This window comes from Corvus hawaiiensis, chromosome 13, assembly GCF_020740725.1.
Source record: "Corvus hawaiiensis isolate bCorHaw1 chromosome 13, bCorHaw1.pri.cur, whole genome shotgun sequence".
Classification (NCBI taxonomy): domain Eukaryota; kingdom Metazoa; phylum Chordata; class Aves; order Passeriformes; family Corvidae; genus Corvus; species Corvus hawaiiensis.
Window position 1 is genome coordinate 21,451,664 of NC_063225.1, and position 16,379 is coordinate 21,468,042.

Below are 16,379 nucleotides of genomic sequence, written 5' to 3' on the forward strand. Positions count from 1 at the left end.
TGGAGCAGCCTGGGACAGTGAAAGGTGTCCCTGCCCATGGCAGGGGTTGGAACTGGATGATCCTTAAGGTTTCTGCCAACCCAAACCATTCTGGGGCTCTATAAACAAGGCACTAAAACCTGCATTTGGACCAGAAGAGGAATTTAGTCCTTGTCTGATTCCAGCAACTGAGAGGTTTCTGTCTGTTTTCTTCAAACCCAGAAGTGTTCTCTCAGTTTCGGTGACGAGCCCTAGATGCTCCAGCAGGTTCTGTGTGTGCTGCTGCTCCCCTTCCTCACCATCCTCCTCACTTTCTGCTCTTTCCCTAATTTAGCTCTCACAGCTACGTCTCTCCCTTCCTTTGTCGCTGCTCCGTCTCAGAACAGGAATGTCAGACCCAACAAACCTCCCTCAGCAGTTCTCTCCCTACAACCACGAACCCAAGCTGCAGCCACTTTCCATGTGGGTTTTGTCAGCCCTCGTGGAGCAGTAACAGTGTCAGAGATGAAAACTGCATTTTTGTAGTATTTTAGTACATGTGGTTGCTACTCCTCTGACACGAGCACTCTGAGTAGTATCTGGCACCCCTAAGCCCTATTCAAATAAAAGTGTATTTTCAGTTTGCTTTTTTTAATCACTTCATTAGTGATTGCTGCAGATCATCATCTCTGGGATGCCCACGTGGGCTGTTTTCAATTGTCTGCACATCCAAGGCTCACTGAGAATGGGGGGGTTGGCTTCTGTTCTGGTCATTAGATCCCTTTAGGTGATCCAAATCAAGTGCATTAGGAGAGCTTGAATTCCTCCTGCTTTTGCTTGTTCTAATCTTGGATAAATCCTATCCCTGTTCACAGTGGCCAAGCATTGTTAATACATGTGGGGTTTTTTTTAAAAGCAAGCATAATTTTTGAGTATTTTTTTTTTAGTAGAAACTGATTTCTTTAATCATTTACTTGCATGCAGCATGAGTTTGTTGAATAGGTACTTTGAAGCAAATAGGAAAACAAGTACACTGTTTTCCTGATTTTTCCCCTACTTGGAAATTAAACACATCATTTAAACCCACAGAAGTGATTGAAGGAGGGAGATTTTCATGTGAAAATCTTAGGTGAATACCATGGGGCAAAATTCCGTAGGTGCTAACATATGGTTTTTTCCTCTGAGTCATATTGGAATGAGACGTTTGTGTTACAGTAAGTACAAATGTAATTATGAAGCCAAATTTCACCTTCGAGAATAAATGGGGGGGAAATGGAAATGGCTGATAAGGATTTCAAATCAAACATCAAATGATAATGAAAATCAAATCCTGTGTATGATAATAGCTCACTGAATCATTTCTGTGGTAGGATATCAGCAGGTTCCTGGGATTTAGTGCCAAATCCCTGTGAGCAGAAACACCAATTGATTAATCAGAGAATGTGCTGAAAATTTATTCCACATATTAAAAGAAAAGCAAACAAACAAAGCTCCCAGAGAACCACCAAAAACACATGTCCAGATTTGATTTTTGGAGGGATTTCCTGAAGAAGAAGAATTCTACTGCTGCTTTTTCTTTCCTGAACATTTCATTGGAAGCACCTTTCATCCTTGTATAGAAATTATAGGAAGCCCATCAAAGGCTCTAAGGGAAAAGGGGATATTTCCTCTCTTCCTGTGTTCGGATCTGATTTCCTGAAGAGAAGAGGAATTTCTGTTTCTTCTCTCCACCAGAAGAAAATGTATTTTGTGTTGCCCAACTTTACTTAAATAATTGAATTCCTGTTCTTTATGTTTTACACCAAATCCTGCAAACTTCACACCTGGAAAGAAACATTTCTTATCACCTTGGAATTACTGTAATTGTTCAGTGTTTGTTGGTAAGAGTCTGAAAGGGGAATGTGTTGCTTGTTTTCCTCCCGGAGGGCAGGAAACAACCGCACACGTGTCCTTGTGTTCCGGAACAGCTGGGGTGTCACCAGGAGAGCAAGAATCCATAGGTAGTTCCTATGGCTGTATCAACATCACTCCTATTTTAACAAATTAATTTTTGGAGGTTCTTGGGAAAATTACAAGGAGGGTTGCTTGGAAAGCTGGATTTTTGGGGATGAGTGGGAGTTCTGCATTTGTAGGGAATGCTGGCGCTGGCAACGGGTTTATCCAGTGTGAACAAAGAGCGTTGGTAATGTCCATCATGGGATACACACACACAGTACCCCAGGAAAATGCTGGAAAACTGGAGGAAAAAAAGACCCTGATCAACAACACAACAAGTCTTGTGGAGTGAACAGCAAAGCACCAAGTTGCCTTCGGGGCTAGCAAGTCAGGCTGCCTTCTAACAAGTCTTCTCTTCTAGATGCAAGGACTTTTCCAGAGTTGTGCTTGAAAAATGGCTTTGAAATACCACCTTTTCAAGTTCTCAGAGCCTGTAGAAAATCTGGAGTGGGTGCACTGACCTTGCCCCCACGTCTGTGATGTCCCCAATGAAAAACTGGGATTTAAAAGTGTTGTGTTGACCAGAATTGCTGCAATAATGTTGTGTTGACCAACTGAGTCTGTCAGCGCGTCTTTATGGATGCTCCCTAGATTTGAATAATGCTGAGAGATGGGATAAGGGTTGTCACAGTTAATAAACTCCACGGGTGTTTAATCCTCATTAGGGCTTTAAGTCATTTTGGTGCTCACACTCGCTTTCCAGTTGTGCTTAAATCCACTTCTCATTAACTGAGTCTGTGCTCAGGGATTGGGGTCTAAACTCCTGCTCTGAGCACTGCGCCCTTCCTAAGGTGCATTTGTCATAGTAATGACCCAAAATAGATTGTGATGTCCAATGTGTGTGTGTGTGTAAAAAAGGGCATCTTTTTCTATGAAAAACGGTTTTGGGGTTTTCTGTCTTGCTTTTCTAGAGAGCAGCGTGTGGTGCCAGCTGCACTCCGGAGGCTCCAGTGATGGAGTGAGGCTCAGAAACCCTCCTGGGCAGACTCAGATCTATAAATGGCTGTGCAAATGTAACATTAGCTTGGGTTTTGATGGTCATAATAGCTGCCCAAACCCAAGTATCCATCTCCCACCTTTCTCCTCTGTCCTTGGTCAGTCTATGCTGTTCTCCACATTAGTTATGAGGGAAGATGGACAAACCTCTCAATGAGCTGAGATGTTCAAAGCCTTTAGAGACCCACTTTGGAATGATTCTTACTTGGAATTGCTCAGTGCACCAATACCCTGCTCTTCCTAAGAGTTGCAAAAGTGATGAGCTTTGCTTTGTTTCGGTCTTCTGATTTTCTGAGTGTCCATGTCAAGTGATGCCCTGAACAGAAACAGTTCTTCATTTTAGACTGGCTCTTTTGAAACAGAATGTTAGGGGAAGTATTTATTGGCTACAAGAGCCTTCATACCATGGATTTGTTTGGGTCAAGAATGCTTAAAGCTGATCACCAGGGGCCAGTTGCTGTTCCAGATACGCTCCGTGGTTGGGTTGGTCTGATGGAGTCATTGAGGAAAGGGTGTGTCTCTCGTATTTCAGTCCCACTGTGGATCTCACTGTGGTTCCTGGGGTCCACACTCCAGAAAATTGTCCTCTTGGCTAAGGAAGGGTGTGACTGAAACCACGGAGCTTCCAGCAGCATCTTGATGGCTTTTTCCTCAGAGAATATCCTGAGCTGAAGGAGGCCCACAAGGATCATCAAGTCCAACTCAGCGGGATCTTTTTGCCTTCTGCTCCCTGGGACATCAGGTCACTGGAATATTGCTGCAATTTTTGCTCTTTACCTTTCAAAGCCCTTCAGCTCTTGCTTCCACCCATCTTCTGTTCTCTGGGCTTTGTTTATTCTCCTTAGACTGAAAAATGTATAAATATTTGAGGGTTTGTTGTTCAGATTGAGCTATTGCTTCAATCTTGCTCGTGTGTTAGGTTAGTCAGCAATAAAAACACTGAATCCAATAAGGAGCATGGGGGGAACTTCCCGCAAAATCAGGTGAAAATGTCTGTAAAAGGTTAGCTCAACATCTTGGAATCATGGAATTGATTTGGAAAAGACCTCTAAGATCATCGAGTCCAACTGTCCCCCAGCACTGCCAAGGCCACCACTGACCCATGTCCCCAAGTGCCACATCCACACAGCTGTTAAATCTCTGCAGGGGTGGAGACTTCACTATTTCCCTGAGCATCCTGTGCCAGTGCCTGACCAACTTTTCCATGAGGAAATTTTTTCCCTAATATCCAACCTGAGCCTCCCCTGACACAGATTGAGGCCATTCCTTCTTGTCCTGTCCCCGTCCCCCGGAAGCAGAGCCCGACCCTGCCCCAGCTGCCCCCTCCTGTCAGGGAGTTGTGCAGAGCCACAAGGTCCCCCCTGAGCTCCTTTTCTCCAGGCTGAGCCCCTTTCCAGCTCCCTCAGCCGCTCCTGCTGCTCCAGCCCCTTCCCAGCTCCGTTCCCTTCTCTGGCTCCAGCCCCTCAATGTCTTTCTTGTTGTTTTCAATGTATAAGCTTGCTGGGGATTTTAACCCACCTGCTTTCCCTAGATTTTCTGGGTACCAACAAATATTTTGAATAATTCCAGCTTGAAATTTCAGCCCTCTGCTGAGTGCAGAAGGGCAGGAGTGAGGGATCCTGCCTGGAGCAGGGGGTGCTGTGGGATGGCAGCAGGCAGAAGATTTGCTTAAATATATTTAGTGACTTTGTAATCTCAGTTCTTAAGAATCTCCTGTACATGTACAAATGTGTTTTACAGAGGCTTTTAATTTGAGCAAATTTGGGTTCCTGAGATTACATCTTTTCCAGCCTCTAAAACACAGGCTGCTGCTGCTGGAACTGTAAGTCCTTGTTCCAAAGCACTTCAAAAGTAGATTTTAGTTCTTAAGTCTGTCTTCCCTTTGTTCCCTTTGACAGAAGATGTTTCCAGAAGTTTATCTATTTTTAAGGTGGCCTGAATCCGATGCTGATCATGACAACTTTCAGACCAATTAATTTGGCAATGAAATCTTACAAAAAACCTCAAATATGCTATATCAGGATCTTAAAAAAATTGGCCAACCCAACAAGTGGAGTTTCTGGCACATAATAAATAATACAGAGATCCTTTCTAGCTTGATAAGCAGGAAACTATTGATTAAAACCTTGTCTGTGGCTTATTTCCTGACTCGCCGAGCCAAAGCACGTTTGATCTGTCTCCGGTTGGAATCAGCAATATTTTTGTGTGGGTGCAACATGTCCTGCTCCCTTTGATCCCCTGAGATTTGTTTTGGCATTGCAGCAGCTATTTTTATTTTGCTTTGTGAGAGAAATAAAAATGGTTTGATGAGCATCACTATGTTTCAGATCTGCCTACATGTCACGTAAGGAGACTTGTGGAAGAGACCAGAAGCTGTAGGTGATGACCTGAAGACAAGTTGTATGTGATATATGGGATGTAGTTCAGAGACTAAAATGAATTTAAAATATGTAGGATGATACAGGAATAAACAACTACTCAATAAATACAGCATAAAACCTCATTTTAAACGCTCTGCTGCAGCTCCTGAATTTGAAAAGAAATAATATTTCCTGATGGTCTTTAGATTGGGTTAGTTTGGTATCTGTTTAGGATAGTGAGAGGCTTTATTTATAATGTGACCTCACCCAAGATCTACTCTAAATAGCAAATACTTTATCTAAATGAAAGAAAAAATTTCAAACGAACAAAGAAAGAAAGCCTCCCCCCATCCCCACCCCCCCAAAACCCTGAGTCATTTAAAATAGGTTCATTTCAGTGCAGGTATTTTTTAAATGGATGAAGGCAAAGTGCTCCATCCACCCTATGTTCTCCATATGCTTTTCCAGGAGTTTCCTGCCAGCTCTTAGGATTAAGCCATCGCTTCTAAGAGTAGCTGTTGAACACTTTGGGATCTGGGCCACCAACTGTGGGACCCAAGCACAGCAAGGAAATCACCTCTCTATGGGCTTCCCAGCTTTCCGTGTAGCTGAGCCTACCTTGGGAAGAAGAGCAGTGGCTCATCCCCCACGCTGCACGTCCTGGAGGAAGCTGGGCAGTGCTGGTGTCAGGGAAACATCCCAGTCTGACCATTCACAAGACTCATGGCAGTCACACTCCCAGCATTCCTCAGCACTGGAGTGGTGCAGGCTTAATGAAATCCTCATTTGTTTTGGAAAAAAAACCCAGGAAATTCAGGGGTGAAGTCCTGCACATCCCTGTAGGCTCTAATAAAAGGGGGAACGAAAAGTATTGCAATATAAACCTACATGTGAAGCTGTAGGGGAAACAACGACGTTCTTTTTGGCTTTAAATAGGAATGGAGTTTGTTTTTAATTGCACGTTGGAGCAATTAATTGGGCTGGTTTATGCCAGGATGAAGCATTAGGACAGTGAGAAGCATTCCTGGGTCTTGGCCTTCGTCTTTCCCCAGAGACTGATTTTTCTGGTGTGACAGTGACACTGATTGTCTTTCAGCTTAATCAAAGAAGTGTAGGTGGAGCGTAGGGATAGAAAATTGGCCTTGAATTTTCTATTAATCACTGAAACAGTCTCTCACATTTGAGGAAGATTTAAAAAAAACTTAGACAGCAAAAAGCCCCCATGTTGCTTTTAATAAAAACAGCCAAAAACCCCTCCCCAAACCCTTTTCATCAGTAGAGGGAAGAAAATGCAGTTAGTGGGAACTAGAGCTCTTTGTGTTCGAAATGCCGGCTGCTTTCCAGCCCTTGCTGGAGAACTCGGGCATTTCAAGAGCTCACTCTTGAAAAGTGCTGTTTTGGTCTGAGCTACACCAGAATCCTCTTGCTCTTGTTGCTCACCTATTTTCATCACACTCTTGCTTTCGGTTGCTTTTTGGGTGAGGAATTCCTTGCTAATTCTGGCCAGATTTTGTAGTTACCTAGCGATGTCACTTTTTATTGCCTCCAAGTTATGGTTAGCAGCATACAGAGGCTGTGAGCATCCTCAGCCACAGAACCATGGAGTTGTTCAGGTTGGAAAAGCCCTCTGAGCCTGTAGACTCCAACCATCCCCCAGCAGTGCTAAGGCCATCCCTAACCCCTGTCCCCAAGTGTCACATCCACACGTCTGTTAAATCCTTCCAGGGATGGGGACTCCACCCCTGCCGTGGGCAGCTGTTCCAATGCCTGACAACCCTTCCCATGAATAAATTTTTCCTAATATCCAACCTAAACCTCCCCTGCCATGGACTGTGTTACTCCCTTCTCCTATTCCAGCTGGACAGGGAGAGGAAGTGAGACCATGTACTTAATTGCATTTTAAGAGCAAAACATTGGCAGAACAGCTTGTGGTCACACTGAATGCTGCTATCTCCAAAAATCAAGGAAAAAAGAGGTGGGAACAAGCTGATAGAAGATAAACGATGCTTCGTGAGCTTTATTCCTTCACTTGGGGTCAGTAACATGAAGCAGCTCAGATGATGTTCCTCAAAGGGAGGGTTGGTGAGAAGGATTTCAGGGCAATGTGTCACAAGCCACTGATTCGTTACAGTTCAGGGTTGAACTGAAATAATTATGTGGGAACCTTCTGGTTCCTTTTTTATTCCTCTGCAGTGGCTAAAACGAACCCAAATGTAGCAGTTGTGGCTGATACCATAAGTTTTTAGGTGATTAATATGTACCAAAGCTCTGCTTGAGGTGATAATTGAAACCAAGGAAGAATCCCAGGCAGCAAGAACAAAGATAACCTTTAAATAGGAATTCCTGCTTTCTGGGTCTCTATGTAGGTGCCTGTCCGAAAGCCCAGGGACCCTCCTTTGATCTCAGCTTTCATCCCATCAAGCAGAATCTCTTTGATCCTGGCCGTGGTGGGGATGGCCCTTCCTCAGCACTGTTGTTCCTCTCTCTGGGAGAGCTGCTGGAGCAGTGCTGAACCTGCCTGCTGTGATTTGTAGCTCCTGCTGGCAGTACCTGGAAAACTTCAAGTTTTCAGGAACCCTCAGATTTACTAGAGGGGTTTTAGGCTCCCCTTTTGTAGCCCTTCTGCTGGTGCCAGGCGCTGCCTGTCCTGGCCTGTGCTTTCCCATTGCTTGCTGTCACTCCTGTGCAATATCCACCCTCCTCTTTCCTTCACCCCCAGGAAACCTTTCAAGCATCTTGGTGAATTTATTATTTATATATTTAATATGTGTATTTATTTTCTTTCCTTTCGCCACCAGTGGTGGGACTTTTGGTGTGATCTCATGTATCATCCACTCAAACGCACGAAAGAAACCAAGCCAAAGTCAGGGGCACATCCCAGAGCCCTGGGATTACACCCAATTCCCAGGGCCGTCGGGACCATTGACGTACGTGGCATAAATTAAAACAGCAGACAAAAGCTTTGGCGAGGGAGAAATACGAACATTGGATGTGGGAGCTTGAGAAGCAAAAGCCATTTTAGAGCAGAGCAGGAATCATTTCCAATCACCTTTTTTCTTCTCTCTTTCAGGCTGTGACCGTGCGGAATTCCATGGCCAAGTCGTTGTACAGTGCCCTGTTCGACTGGATCGTGTTCAGGATCAACCACGCGCTCCTTAACTCCAAGGACATGGAGGAAAGCACCAAGGTAACATCTCACCAGCTCTTTTGGCTCCTCTCTTGGGTTTTTAAAATAGGTAACTGCACAATGAAACATTACCCAGGCGTGCTGCTTAACATGAAGTTAATTTTTCCTCAGATCGTAACTGAGTACCTTGTTATTCTAAGTGGTGCTTGCTGAGCTGAGAAGGGTGAAACACCTCAAGTATTATAAGCTCAAAGCAACCAGGGAAGAGATTTTGTTGTAGCCACAGAAGCCAGTTTTCCCAACCCCTCCAGGAGCAATGGAAATAATTTTCCTCCTTGTGTGTAAAACTAGAGGTCCCTGTATAACTGAGGGGAAAAAAGGGAATTCTTGCTACCTCATGTTGGTGAAGTTGCTCCATGATGAAATGATGAACGAGCTGGGTGTCTGTAGGTACTGAGGTAGTACAGTAGAAAAATGGAATTAAAGAAAAAAAGCCATGGTGGGAAGAGTGGAGCTGGTGCGGTGCCCTACCACCTTCCCAAAGGACTGATGGAAGGAATGATGTGAAGTTTTCTGCCATAGCAGGGTCTGGGTGCTGTGAGCCAGGACATCCTCCCCAGCCCTCTCGTGTATTCACCCACACTCCTCGTGGCTGGGGGATACTGACCCCAAAATCCATGTCCACGCACACACGCACTTCCAGCTCTCCAGCTGCCCTTGGCTTGGGAATCTGGGACATGGTCCAGCAGCATGTGGGGCTTTTTGGGGGATTGTGCATCCAAACTAAAGTCACAGCTGCCAAAAGGAGGATTTTTGCTAAGCACTGACATTTGGATTGTGTCGGAGGATTGAAGTTGCAGAGACTCTCGGCATGGTCACTCCTTTCTTTAATTCCAAAAATGGCTTGTGGAGCGTAATTATGGACTGGAAATAAAAACATGCCTATGAAATCTGGTTCTATGCTTTTCTGACAAAGAAGGGTTGTCACAGTGATAACATCCAGCGAGCCTTCTGACTGCACATGCTGCCTCTCCCTCTGTTTAATATTTTACCAGAAATGTTGTATTCTTTCCTGATTTTTTTTCCAAGTCATCAGGAGTTTTGTCTGGGCTGTCAGGAAAAAACAAACCACACTGTTTACCTATTTGGCGAAGCAGAAAAGGGGATTTGTTTTGACAAGGAAGTGCATCTCAAATGCTAATTATTTTTTTGTTAATGACCCAATGATTGTTTTAAATTATTATCTGTTCTGTAATATTTAAATACAAATCAGTCTAGGACACTCTTGTGCTTAGTCAGCGTGGCTATGAAAGTGAGGCACCACAGTAGGTGTTTATGGGCCATTAAACTTTGCTTCCCAGCCTCAAATCTCAGCAGGTAAGAGCCAGAACAGCCCAAATTCCTGCTTTTTTCCAGCATTGCTGCTGCACATTAACCCTCTGCTTCCTCCCCTCCTGACTCCCATGGAGTGTAACCACCTTCCCCCTTGCCCATCTCCCTGTGCCATCTCATGAGTTCCCAATTCCCAGGCTTCTGACCCTTTTTTTTGCTCCAAATTGTAATGGTAATATCCAGGTCAGGCAGCAGGCACCGGGAGCTGGGAGCAGTGTTGCCCCTGTGCCAGAGCAGATCCACCCACGCTGGCAAATGCCCAGGACCCGGAGCTGCAGGAACGTGCTCATACCCAGATCCAGGGAGGCAACCCGGGGCTGTACTTGGCCAGAGTTTCTGAAGCAGAAAGGCAGCGCACAAAATACCAGGGAATATCTGCTGCTCCAGGCAGGAGTGTAGTTCAGTTTATCTTCAGAATCCTCTGTGAATTGGACTGATTCCCACAAATCTCCCAGAAATCAGGAAAATGCACAAACCCTCCCCATTTTAGGGGTGGAGAGCGTGAAGAAGAGATTTATGTGCATTTCAGAGCAGCTTTGTTAAACATTGACCAGCCAATTTTCCCTTGAGTGCTTCTACCATGTCACCTCCTCAGCCCTATTTTTAGCCCCCAACTTGGGTCATTCCAGCACAGAGGGAGGAGAAATGTCTCTGTGGACTGGGCAAGGCTGGGAATAGCTGCTCCTTTGCCCTCGAGGAATAACGTTGCTGCCAACAAGTGTCGGAGGGATCCCGGGCTCTGCAGCTGCCCTTGAGGCACCAACCAAGAATCACCACCCTGAGAAACAGAGCCAATGCCCACTAATCTGGTTTTTCCTACCACTTCCCAATCCTCTTGAAATCCTTTTCAGTTCATGCTTGGAGAAACCCCAGATGAGGATGCAGGTTCTTCTTAGCCTCCCATATGTTGTTTCGAGGTTGGGCAACACCAATGAGTAACTGGGAGGTGGACTGGGAGCAGTGGCATCTCCAAACCTTGGGAATAGCTCCTTGCTGTGAGGCAAGACCTCGGCACTTGGATGACATCTCCTTGCTGGCATCTACCAGCCAAAAAAATCTCTTAAACACACCAAGTCTCTGATTTATGAGAGCAAAATACAGCCTTGCACCTCAGAAACTCCTGAGTGTGCAGTGGGTGAACGGTGTGTGACTCACCCTGCGGCAAATGGCCCGGATTGATCCCAGCCCACGCTTGCCGCTGATATTCCTCTGACTTTTAAGATATATTTTGAAACAATCCTGCAGGTTGGGAAGGTTCAGAAAGTGTCAGATGATGGATTTGGGGCACAGAGCTTTCTTTTATGATAATCACATGGTGCAGAGGTAAAACAAGACTTAAAAGCATCTCAATTCAGAGTGTGTTTGGGAGAAGTTGATGAGAAAAATTAATACAGAAGTTTCTCTCTTCATGAGTGTAGATTTGATTGCAGTGGGGCAATGGGAACCGAGGTCATTTTCAGATCCCAGTATGTGTTTATTTGATGTCAGCAGTAAGGAGAAGATCAAAAGATGAAGCTGGGCAAAGAAAAATAAACAGTCGGCCGTTGTTCTTCCATATTGTCCAGCAAATATTTGGAAGATGTAAATCAGACCTTTGATATCCAAATTTAGTTAAATGTACAGTGAAATATTTTGGGAAAACATAGTGGGATTTGGCTTATCTTGCTTGGTGACAGGATTTGGAGCATATTATTTCTGACCCGAGTTGTGAATAAGTTATTTGATACCTCCTGGTTTATGGCAGTGGCAGATCTGCCGTGGGTTGGATTTGCTCTGACTCCCTTTTCCTTCATCTTCTCTCAAGTGCTTTTAGTTCCTTTTATGTTCTCATGATTCCCTACAAACTGTCTGAAATTTGACCTTTATTAATGAGGTCAGAGACTTTTCCTTCTCTTGAGAATGAAATTACTAAACCTCCCAGAGCCTCTTATTGAATTCCCCTTCCATAAATCAGGTTGGGAATTGCTAGAAGTTCATCTCACTGCTTAAAACGATGATGGAGTGGAGATCGTGGTGGATCAAAAGGCATTTCCAAGGGTGCTTTTAATCTTTTCCCATTTGGTTCTTGTGAAGTGTCTTAATTTCTTCCTGAATCACCCTGCTGCCATTTTCGGATGACGTGCCGCATACGTGGGGATGATGGTGAACTCATGGCTGTGAAGAAAATTAAAATTAATGGCCATGAAGAAAAATTCGTGGTTGAACTCATGAAGAACTCAGGGCCATGAAGAAAATCCATTAAAATTAATGGCCATGAAGAAAAATTTGTGGTTGAATTCATGAAGGACTCATGGCCATGAAGAAAATTCATTTAAATTCAACCAACCAGTTAATTCTTGGCTTTTTGACCTGAAGCAGAGGAAGAATTGCTGAACATGCAGTGTGTTTAATGTGCATCAGTTCATTAATTTTAGGTCCCGACTTCCAAGTTTGTAGCAAATCACTGCCTCTCACTTTATATAATAGGTCATCGTGTATATTGGGGTGATGTAGTTTGGAGTGGTCCTTTTAGATGAAGTGGTGATGGATTTTTGGATTGTTTTGGGGAGGGATTTCTTGCAGTGTCAGCTTTGGAATATTGTAAAAGGAAAGAAATTACAACGATGAAGAGAGATAAAAAAATTAAAAATAGTAATAAGCAAGATTTTTCCCCCAAATTTGAAGCACACCTATTTGTGATTGCCAGAATGTACCTCCATGGTGGAATGACATCACCAGCGTGCATTTGGGGCATCATACATCAGCTCCAACAATCCCTATTTATTGGCACTTTGGGAATTGGAGAGCACGGAGCTTCAAGGCCATCATTTGCCAAAAGCCCTTAAAACTCTTGCTCTGTGTTTAAATGTCATGGCTGAGACATTTTAAGAAAAGCATGAGGTCATTTTTCATCATCTCAAGCAGAAAGTGCTCACTGACCCAGGGTTCACCCAAATTTTAAAAATCCTCATGGACATGCACTTTTGATCACAGGAATTTTGATATGTTAATTAATACAGTCACACTTTTAAATTTTAAATGTTAGTTTTGATAAAGAAACAGCATTAATCCACAAACTAGACTTGGCAAGTCAAGGTCTAAATTATCTTTGTGTGATTTCCTCATGGCACCTGTTCAAAGGATGGATTTGAAACTGAAGACTCATAAGATTTGTAAATATAAAGCTCCTTTGATTATTTTTTTTAAACTATTGGGCTGCAAATTTAGTCCTAAACCCACCCAGATTACACACTTTTTACAGGCCGTTCACCAAAATTAATTCCTGTATATGTCAATGGAAATGGTGTTTTTTCACCTTGCTACAAGAATTGACTCCGTGTTAGTACATTTGTGCTGCTTTGTCAGGGACAGAGAGCAGAAAAAGAGCCATAAATTCCAAATTTCTCAGGATTTAAAGTTTTCCCAAGTGGCATCCGCTGGCCTCGTTCTTTCGGGAGCGTCGTAGCAGGGGACAAACGACTGTTTCACCACAGAGCTCTGCCCGGATTTCTCTGGCGTGAAGCTCTGCAAAAAACTACGCTCCTTAAAATCTGTATTCTGGAGGAGTTTGGGAGTTGTGAACACAGGGATGTGAGAAAAATTGCTGTTTTACTCAGTATAACAACCATGGCAGAATTAACCATCCTCCTCCTGGACGTGTGGTTTGATACCTGCAGTGGTTTTGTGAAATACAGATTTCTTTATAGGTCTATACGTGTTTCATTTTGGGTGTCAGCAAAAAAATTATAAAAATACAGCTTTAAAATATAATATTTTCATGAGATTCTTTTATAACTGACATGGCTATTTTTTCCTCTATATGACTCTTCTGGTTTGCTTTATAAGTGTATTTCCACACCCACATTTGGTAGCAGCTTCAACACAGTAAATGAACCAGATTTGGAAAAAAAGGGAGAGGGTTTTTGTGCTCAGTTATTTCATATTAAATTAAGTTTGTGAGAGCTTAAAGATCCTGTTCAGCTTAAAGTCTTCACTCATGACAGGGGCTTAACTATTTCCACAGAGCATCAATGCAGTGCTTTTGAAAGCTGGTGTCAGTAAATCCATAAATAGTCTGGAAATGTGAGTGTTTTATCTTCCAAGTCTTGTTTGTATGTGGTGGAATAGAGACTTTTATGTAGGGGAATTTTAGGGAACTCTTGTGGATTGTAGAGATGAGCTTGAAGAGCAGTGGGGTGGTTGGGATTGGGATTTGCAAGGGTGATGTGAAGGGAGATGAGAAGAAGTCACTTTGTCCTGTTTCCATCATCCATTTTTCCATGGATAATGTAGATAAAATAAGATCCATTAATCACACAGAGAGTTTAAGAAGAATTCCTCCTGAGATGTATTTAAAAAAGAGGTGAGGCAGATTTCAGCCTGGTTAATGAACATAGCTCTGAACAAAAGGGTTGCCACATCCGTTGGGACAAGCAGGAGAAGGTGCTGGACCTCGGGAAGCAGTGGGTGAGAGTGAATCCCTCTGCCAGGCTCAGTCCTTGGTCCAGCGGTTCCCAGTTTCCATCTTCTGGTCAAAGGGCTGTTTCTCATGGGTGTTTCGCCAAGTGATGCAAACTTCTGGGAAAATGGCCAAGGGCCTTCATCCTTGTCATGGCATCGGGGAGGTAGAGCCTGTCTGGCCCTGGAATAGGGAGAAAAGCCTGGACAAAAGATGAAGTAGCCAATGAGCTCTTGGGAAAATGGGTTAGAGACTTATCTTTGTGCTTAAATGCTTTTCTTGTTGTGTTTTTTTCTTGTCCCGGTGGCCAGAGTCCAGGTCAGACAAAGCTCCGACTCACAGCCCAGTGGCCACTCTGCCCACGGCAGCCGTGCCTGCTCCAGCCGTAGGTGGTTCCCTGGTCAGGAGTCGGGCACAGAAGGAATATTTTCCTCCCACGTTGTGTGATCCGTTGAAAATGGACAAAAAGGCAGTGTGGAGAGGCTTGTGGACAGTCTGGTTTATATTCCTGGCAGTGGCGTTAAGCCGGTCTCAGCAAGGAAGTCTTAGAAAATCCAGAGTGCAGGTAGCACCAATAGAACTAAAACCAGGGAACCTGGCAGCTCTCAGGACCTTTGAGGTAGAGGAGAGGGGATGTTACTCCTCCCTACTCGAGGTTTGGCTCATTTGACCAATGCTAATGCTTTTACCGCTCTTACTAATTATTTAATTAATTGTAATGGGTGAGCGGAGTGTTTGTGTGAGGTGGCTTTGGTTGGACCCCAGGGCATGGTGCTCTAATGAGCTGCTGGTAAAGCTCTCCCTGCACATGTCCTTCAGGCTCTTCACCCTTTTTCTGATGACAGCAGCCTTGCTGGGTGGGCACAGTCCGAGTTTTATTTATTACTCATTATTAATTAGGTTTTTGACACAACAGTCAGGTACAGGCTTGGAAGCTGCAGCAGAAATTGTATCTTGAGCTTGTTTTTCACCCCGGCTCCCTGTGTGGATGAGGTTTATCTGCTGACAAATCCCCCTGTCCCTCTTCCTCTGGGTTTCCCAAATCCGTCTGACAGGCAGAAGGCTCAAGTATTTTGAAAACCAGTACCTACTCAAAGGAGAAAGTTCCACATTTCTACTCCCATCAAGGGTAGGAAGAGCAATCTGAGCCAGGAGGTGATGGGTTGCACTCACTCGTGGGCCAACATGCACCTGGCCAGAGGTCTACTGCCTCTGGTTGCCTGGCTGGTGTGGAGGGAGTGGGATTGGTTGTGGAAAGAGGAGGGGGCCAGGAGGATGCAAAGCAAGCTGGGAATTCACTGCAGCATTGACCTCCCTTTGCCACCATAGGAAACCTTGGGGCACCCACATCTTAATGAGCATCTCAAGAGGTCGTTGTAGATTAGAGACCAAACAGGCGTTGGCTCTTCAGTTTGGGGGAAAAGCCTGGCATGAGATACAACTGAGGTTCACAAAATCATCTAAGTGATGGGGAAAAAAGGCGATTTAGAACTGTAACTCACCAAATCCTGCAATTTATATTATGGGTTATGGATTTAATAAAAGAAAAAACTTCCCTGTTGTGACCTTCTGGAAATTCATCAGAGAATGTAGGGCTCGTAGTCCCAATGGGTTCAAAAAAATAGGGTGGTTCCCTCTTTACACTTCTCTTGCCCGTGAGCTAAAGGAGCACAGAGGTGTCTCTCCATATCCCTCATCCCAAACTGGGGGCAGCTGGTGGGAAAAGGTGCCAGAGTGCAGAAGAGCCATGTGGACACAGCCAGGGCTGGGCCAGCAGTTAGGGCTGAGTGTTAGTCAGGACTTTGGACTCCCTTTTCAGCAGCATTATTATTTTTGTGTTAATTCCCCCCTTTCGGTGAGGCAGGAGCGGCTCGGTGCTCCCAAACATCAGTCCACCATCTGATCCACCTGACAAACAAGGCACATGCTTTATTTGTGGTACTATTTTAGTGCTCACAGGAGAACTAAAGATTATTTCCATGGGAAGCCCTGATGTGCAGGAGCTTCTTCTTGAGGTTTGCAGCTGGAGCGGGTTTGCTTGGACACATCCCTCACCTTGGAGGTCCTTTCCTGTGGATTGTCTTCACAGTGCAAGCCTTTGCTTCCCAAGCCC

At 44.4% G+C, this 16,379-nt stretch overlaps 1 protein-coding gene across 12 annotated transcripts in view; it reads left to right on the forward strand.

The window, feature by feature from the left end:
- Positions 1-16,379, forward strand: part of MYO9A (myosin IXA) — a 176,072-nt gene that overhangs the window by 98,071 nt on the left and 61,622 nt on the right. For all 12 annotated transcript variants that reach the window (XM_048317888.1, XM_048317887.1, XM_048317894.1 and 9 more), the window contains one exon: positions 8,380-8,496. In XM_048317888.1, the coding sequence (XP_048173845.1) occupies positions 8,380-8,496 (117 nt within the window). The remainder of the gene's footprint in view (positions 1-8,379; positions 8,497-16,379) is intronic.